The 8,178-nt window shown below is 49.8% G+C and overlaps 1 protein-coding gene across 1 annotated transcript in view; it reads left to right on the top strand.

Moving 5' to 3' along the window:
- Positions 1-6,570, top strand: part of LOC311246284 (teashirt homolog 1-like) — a 52,645-nt gene extending 46,075 nt beyond the window's left edge. Inside the window, exon 3 of the mRNA XM_084336423.1 lies at positions 1,705-6,570. Within this exon, the coding sequence (XP_084192549.1) occupies positions 1,705-5,252 (3,548 nt within the window). The 3' untranslated portion in view covers positions 5,253-6,570. The remainder of the gene's footprint in view (positions 1-1,704) is intronic.
- The last annotated feature ends 1,608 nt before the right edge of the window (positions 6,571-8,178 follow it).

Here is an 8,178-nt window from a genome sequence, read left to right as displayed (position 1 = left end):
AGACAGACCGACTGAGACAGACTGACTGAGACAGACAGACTGACTGAGACAGAGCGACTGAGACAGAGCGACTGAGACAGAGCGACTGAGACAGACCGACTGAGACAGACAGACTGACTGAGACAGAGCGACTGAGACAGACCGACTGAGACAGACAGACTGACTGAGACAGAGCGACTGAGACAGAGTGACTGGGACAGACCGACTGAGACAGACTGACTGAGACAGACCGACTGAGACAGACTGACTGAGACAGACTGACTGAGACAGAGCGACTGAGACAGACTGACTGGGACAGAGTGACTGAGACAGAGTGACTGAAACAGACCGACTGGGACAGAGCGACTGAGACAGAGCGACTGAGACAGAGCGACTGAGACAGACTGACTGAGACAGACTGACTGAGACAGAGCGACTGAGACAGACTGACTGAGACAGAGTGACTGAGACAGACTGACTGAGACAGAGCGACTGGGACAGACTGACTGAGACAGACTGACTGAGACAGAGCGACTGAGACAGAGCGACTGAGACAGAGCGACTGAGACAGACTGACTGAGACAGACTGACTGAGACAGACTGACTGAGACAGAGTGACTGAGACAGACTTACTGAGACAGAGCGACTGGGACAGACTGACTGAGACAGACTGACTGAGACAGAGCGACTGAGACAGACTGACTGAGACAGACTGACTGAGACAGACTGACTGGGACAGACTGACTGAGACAGACTGACTGAGACAGAGCGACTGGGACAGAGCGACTGATACAGATGATTTTAGGAGAGAGTAGGACAAGTATTGAGAGTAAAATAAACGCTGTATGTCTTGGTCTTTTCGTGGGTTATGTTGACAATAATAAAACATTTATGAAATGACAGCCGGCCTTATGGTTTAAGCTGGTTCTTCTCGGGCCTGTTAGCAGGGATACTGACCCTCAGCGGGTCAACGTGGGTTAGAAGATACTGTAAGATATCTCAGAATGATGGTTCTGCTCACATCCCTCCTGGTCTGTTACATAACACAGCATGTGAGGAGCGGAGGACGAGAGAGAGAGAGAGAGGGGGGGAGAGAGGGAGAGAGAGAGAGGGGGGGGAGAGGGAGAGAGAGAGAGAGAGGGAGAGGGGGAGAGAGAGAGAGAGGGGGGGAGAGAGGGAGAGAGAGAGAGGGGGGGGAGAGGGAGAGAGAGAGGGAGAGGGGGAGAGAGAGAGAATACAAGAGGAGAGGAATTACAGATCTGGAAGGGAAAAGGACAACAGTCAGAAGCTCAGTGATTTATCTTTCCCTTGGAGGCTTTTTTCACCACTGGCTCTCACAGACGCACACACACACACACACACACACACACACACACACACACACACACACACACACACACACACACACACACACAGACACACGCACGCACGCACACACACACACACACACACACACACACACACACACAGACACAGACACACACACACGCACACACACACACACACACACACACGCACACACACACACACAAATAAAAGGCCATATTTCCATCATGGAGTATTCATTCCATGTTATTTTGACAGGGGTCCTGTTAGTGAGCTTTAAATATTTTATTTCACCGAGCTGACCTCTTTTCCCTCTCTTTTTTTGTCTCTCTCTCTCTCTCTCTCTCTCTCTCTCTCTCTCTCTCTCTCTCTCTCTCTCTCTCTCTCTCTGTGCCGCAGCGTACGGGCCGGAGGACGAGCTTAAGGCGGCCCCTCACGATGAGGAAGAGCACTTGCAGGATGACGGCCTGTCACTGGACGGCCAGGACACAGAGTTCCTCTGCAACGAGGAGGAGGAGGAGGACGTGGACGGAGCCCGGCCGCCCAGCTACCGAGACTCCCCGCTCAGCACTGGCACCAACCCGGACGCCGGCTACGGCTCTCCGCTCAGTGACACCAGTGACCGGCTCACGGACTTCAAGAGCACCTCCTCCAGGGACGGTCAGGAGAGGGAGGTGGCGGCTCCGCCCCTCCGCCCCAACAACAACAACGGCCTCTCCCTGCAGGACAGCTTGGCGCAGATGAAGGCCGTCTATGCAAACCTCATCTCGGACGCGTCCTGGTCCAGCATCGCTATGGACATCATGAAGTCTAAGCCCGCCGCGGCCGGCAGCATTAGCAGCGTCCTGGCCAGCGCTGCCCCCGCTGCCCCCACCGTCTCTGCCACCGCGGCTGCTACCGTCAACCACGGCAGCGAGGGGAGCACCGCTAGCAGCCACCATAACGGAAGGAGCTCCGGCGCCACTGTCCACCACCACACGAGCGGCCATGCTAACGGCATGGTGGCCAGCTCTGCCACCGGCAGCAGCGTCAGTGGGGTCAGCAACGTGCTGGCCAGTAACGGCAGCGGCGTGGCCTACGACTGGCACCAGGCGGCCTTGGCCAAGACTCTGCAGCAGAACCCCTACCACCTGTTGCCCGAGCCCAGCCTGTTCAGCACCGTGCAGCTCTACCGGCAGAACAACAAGCTCTACGGCTCCGTCTTCACCGGGGCCAGCAAGTTCCGCTGCAAAGACTGCAGCGGCGCCTACGACACGCTGGTGGGTCTGACGGTCCACATGAACGAGACGGGCCACTACCGGGACGACAACAAGGACAAGGAGGAGGACCGGGGGAAGCGCTGGTCCAAACCCCGCAAGCGCTCGTTGATGGAGATGGAGGGCAAGGAGGACGCCCAGAAGGTGCTGAAGTGCATGTACTGCGGCCACTCCTTTGAGTCCCTGCAGGACCTCAGCGTCCACATGATCAAGACCAAGCATTACCAGAAAGTGCCTCTCAAAGAACCGCTGCCAGCGCTGGCCACCAAACTGGTGTCCACTTCCGCCAAAAAAAGGGCTCTCCAGGATGCCATGCTCTCCCCTTGCTCCCCAGACTATATTAGTAACTTATCCCACATAGGGGACGCCGGTAAAGACGCAAAAGCGGCTAACCCCTATGTCACACCTAACAACCGATACGGCTACCAGAACGGCGCCAGCTACACGTGGCAGTTTGAGGCCCGTAAAGCCCAAATCCTCAAATGTATGGAGTGTGGGAGCTCCCACGATACACTGCAGCAGCTCACCGCCCACATGATGGTCACGGGCCACTTCCTGAAAGTCACCAACAACGCCTCCAAGAAGGGCAAACAGCTGGTGTTTGACCCGGTGGTGGAGGAGAAGATACAGTCTATCCCGCTGCCCCCGACCACCACCAGACTCCCTGTCCCCTGCGCCGTCAAGTCCCAGCCCGTCTCCCCCGCTCTCTCCTCTGGCTCGGGGGAAAAGCGGGAGGGAGGGGAGGAGGAGAGGATGCAAGTTGGTGAACCAGTGGAGAGGAAGATAAAAGAGGAGAAAGAGGACCCGGCTGAGAAGACTGAGACAAACGCCACGTCATATAAGTACCTCAGAGAGGAGGACTTAGAGGAGGCCCCTAAAGGGGGGTTAGATATCCTCAAGTCTCTGGAGAACACTGTAACCAGTGCCATCACCAAGGCCCAGACGGGCACGCCCACATGGGGCGGCTACCCTAGCATCCACGCAGCCTACCAGCTCCCAGGCTCCTTGAAGAACTCCTCCTGCACCATGCTGCACTCCACGGTGCAGAGCGTCCAAATGCAGCCGATGTTCAGCAGCGGGCTGCGGGGCCTGGTGAGCGACTCCAGCTCGGTCCTCCACTCTCCCAGGAGCCCGTCTTCCTCTCCGCCTCTCAGGAACAACGTCACTGCCATGGAGGAGCTGGTGGAGAAGGTGACGGGCAAGGCCGCGGCTGTGAAGAAGGAGAAAGAGGAGAGGATGGTGAGCCTGGACCGCTGCCGGCGCGGGTCTTCTGTTAAATCCCCCTCCCCCGCACTGAGAGAGCAGAGGGAGCTCTTGGCTTCTCCGAATGACCTGTCTGGAGGTAGGCAGCCCATACTGAGGAACAGCAGCCCCGGGAGTGTGGAGTCAGAGCTGGTCTGTAAGAAGGAGCCAAAGGAGAGCCTTGTAGATCCAGGCCATTTGAAGAACGGTCCCGAACCCCGCCGGTCCCCGGTAACCAATGGCAGTAGTCTGGGCATCATCACCGATCACTCACCAGAGAGGCCTTTCATCAACCCCCTTAGCGCTCTCCAGTCAATCATGAACACACACCTGGGCAAGGCCTCGAAGCCAGTCAGCCCGGCTGCAGACCCCCTGTCTATGCTCTACAAGATCAGCAACAGTATGATGGACAAGCCAGCCTTCAACACCACACCTCAGGCCAAGCCAGCTGAGCCCATCAACCGCTATCCCTTCTATGAGAGCAACGACCAGCCCATAGACTTGAGAAAAACCAAGCCCAACACTAACGGCAACAACAACAACAACAACAACAACAACAACAACAACAACAATAGCAGCAGCAGCAGTAGCGCGCTGCTCCACAGCAGCAGTGTCAACGGTAACAAACCCATCATGTCTCTCCCTGACTCAGTGTCGTCTCCTCTGAGAGAGAACGCTCTGATGGACATCTCTGACATGGTGAAGAACCTCACTGGCAGGCTGACGCCCAAGTCGTCCACCCCTTCCTCCATCTCGGAGAAGTCGGACGCGGACGGCAGCGCGTTCGAAGACGCCCTGGAGGACCTCTCCCCTATTCAGAAGAGGAAAGGGAGGCAGTCCAACTGGAACCCCCAGCATCTCCTCATCCTCCAGGCACAGTTCGCCTCCAGCCTGCGGGAGACCCCCGAGGGCCGCTACGCCATGACTGACCTGGGGCCCCAGGAGAGGGTCCACATCTGTAAGTTCACCGGCCTCTCCATGACCACCATATCCCACTGGCTGGCCAACGTCAAGTATCAGCTGAGACGAACTGGGAGCACCAAGTTCTTGAAGAACATGGACTCGTGCCAGCCCGTGTTCCTCTGTGGCGACTGTGCCTCCCAGTTCAGGACTCCCTCCGGCTACATCGGCCACCTGGAGTTCCACCTGGGCTTCAGCCTGAAGGACCTGTCCAAACTGTCAGTGGAACACCTACGGGAGCAGCAGGCTGTCTCAAAGGTGATCACGGACAAAATGACATTCGGCAGCCCCCTGTCAGCTTTGACCACGCCAGAGGACGACACAGGCTCCAGCGTCTACCAGTGCAGACTTTGCAATCGGACATTCGTCAGCAAACACGCGGTCAAACTACACCTCAGCAAGACCCACGGGAAGTCCCCTGAGGACCACCTGGTGTACGTCACTGCGCTGGAGAAGCTGGACAAGTTAGACAAGTTGGAGAAAGTTTAAATGGGGGTCTAGAGCTTATAGGGAAGAGACTGACAGTTGTGGATCTGACCAGAATTTCATTGCACTAAAATTAACATTGTTCACAGTTACTGCACTGGGCCCGAACTGAGCCGTCAGAAAAAAAAGAATCAGTCTTATTATTATTTTTGTTTTGTTGTGACAACTGCCTGACTGGACCATGTCTTTCCATGTTAATTGGTTTTTTGTTTTGCCAAGCTTTTTTAACACTTATTTTGTAATGTATTTATATGCTATTTGTCTGATCTGTGCATGTATTTTAGTGAATCAAGGTTAAACACAAGATTTTAATCTTTTCATGGCAAAAAAATAACTACTGCTTCAATGGTGAGTAAAGTGGTGAGTGAAACATGAATTGGGGAAATAAAAACTGTATAATACTTGATATGAAGGTGAAAATTAATTGTATACATCAAAAGAATGGAAGAATTCCCCAGGAAGACTGAAGTAGCACCTTAGACATTTTTTTTTATTTTATTTGTAAAAAAGAATAAAGAAAAAACATGTTTTGAAATATTCTGCATTTGTCAAAAATCGGATTGATTTTAAAATATCAAGGATTATAATTTCCCCTCCTTTTTTCCTTTGAGTTCCTGTCACTACAATGTTTTTTGATGACGAATGGCCTGCTCAGAAACCTGTCCGTGTATGAGAAAAATAAAACACATCATGTGAACATTTGGAACAATTGAAATGCTGCTTCTGGTTACAAGTCAATCAGTGAAAATGAATGGCCGTCAGTATGCAAGTTTGCTCCAAAACCTTTTATTTTTTCTCTTGATGTGAAGTATCACCTTATAGCAATTTTTCCAGTTGTATGGTTTGTTACAGCTCCCTCTTTCTAAGATTGTGTCGCTTTATTCAACCGTTAAAAAGAACAGTCCGTTACATGTAAATGATTACCAGTGAAATGTCAGTACTCCATAAGACATATCGTACCATTTGAAACAGCTACAACATTCTTTGTACCTAAAGGTGTGTGCATTCTTTAACTTTTATATTGTCATTTTATATACAAAAATAATAAAAAAGAAAAACAGAGGATGTATATAGATATATACTGTAGAGATACAAAAAATGTCCTTTTTTAAAAAATACAAATACAAATTTAGCTTCTTTGGCTTGGTTTACAGAAATGATTTTAATTATAATTGCATCCGATTTGATGCATGACGTGGTGTGGAAAATAAATAAGCGATGCACAATGACTATAAATTTCAATGTTTTATCAACAATATTGTAAAAAAGAAAAGGAAAAAAAAAACTTTTTAGCACCGATTAGTTTGTTTCATTTCATGTCTTTCTCAGCTGTAAAATAAACCCCAGACCAGTTGTTAACAGTCACGCGTGTGTGCTCGTGTGTTCATTTTGCACAGAATGGTTAAAACAATTCCATACAGGTCGTTTTTTGATAGGATTTTATGTAATCAGGACATTTTGCCACATTTACATTTTTACATTTAGTCATTTAACTGACGCTTTTATCCAAAGCGACTTACAAATTGTGAACAACAAAGGAGCTGGCAGCTCTGGGTCGATTGTTCATCAAATAGTGTTGAACTTGAGTGTTATACTCTGAGTGCATAGTAGTATAGACATATAAGTAGGCCTATAGTAGCATAGTAGTAAGGCACATAATAGTAAAAGATTGGTATGATAAATCAAAGTAATAACACTTCATACTGTACAGGTTTATTTCAAAGTAATTGCACTTCATATTGTATACTGTACAAGTGTATTTCAAAGTAATTACACTTAATATTGTATACTGTACAGATATATTTCAAAGTAATTACACTTCATTGCATACTGTACAGGTATATTTCAAAGTAATTACACTTCTGTACAGGTATATTTCAAAGTAATTACACTTAATAATGTATACTGTACAGGTATATTTCAAAGTAATAACACTTCATATTGTATACTGTACAGGTATATTTCAAAGTAATTACACTTCTGTACAGGTATATTTCAAAGTAATAACACTTCATATTGTATACTGTACAGGTATATTTCAAAGTAATTACACTTCTGTACAGGTATATTTCAAAGTAATATCACTTCATATTGTATACTGTACAGGCATATTTCTTTATCGTTTGGTTACACGTTCACAAACGGGAAAGATAAACAAGCGACGTTTGGAGGAGGATCAATTAATTCCCCAGAAATAAACACCTTGGAGGTTTAACGCTCCACAGCCAAACCGCTGGTCCCTCAAATAGCCGCTGAGATGATGTTCGCTTCGCAACCTTTTCCTAGAAGTGTTCCCTGTATTTAGGTACCGGGCTGCGTGTGAGACCCGGTGTGATGTCTATCTCGGATCTACAAGCTGCTCAGAGCGGGTGGAGATAAAATAAAACCCACTGTTGTCATACCGACTGATGACCGAGGCTCACCGTACGCTGATGATGATTGTAATGATGAAGACGATGGGGGCGATAAGCGGTGAGGGTGTCTATTGTTCGCGAGAAACCCCATGCTCGGCTTGTGACCGGCCCTCGGAGTGCCTGTTCTGAAAGCATCAGTGTTGCATTGATGACGGCGGTCTGCTTTGTGCCTGTCTTCCGGCGTCGCAGTCAGATGTGTGTCTGTTCTGTGAGACATGGCCTCCTGACTGGCACGCACTGAGCAAACCAATAAATAAGACTTAACTATTCAGACGGTCCCACACGCAGCTGGATCCCGCTCCGGTCTGATCAGCTGTAATGCTGCTGACGAGGAGAGAAATGAATGCGGCTTTCATTGGGGGCGCGCGGCGGGGGTTAACGCTCGAGTCACACAGTCCAGTGGACAGGGGGGAGAATTGTTATATCAAAAAATCTAAACGACCTCTGGGTGACCTCGGCTGGAGCAGTCACACGCTATAGGGTATCTGAGGGTGCTGTGAGACGGTAGCATCAAG

The sequence above is a fragment of the Notolepis coatsorum genome, assembly GCF_963971535.1.
Source record: "Notolepis coatsorum genome assembly, chromosome: 19".
In the NCBI taxonomy this organism is placed as follows: Eukaryota; Metazoa; Chordata; class Actinopteri; order Aulopiformes; family Paralepididae; genus Notolepis; species Notolepis coatsorum.
Note: the sequence above shows the minus strand (reverse complement) of the source record. Positions and strands in the feature narration are given on the sequence as shown.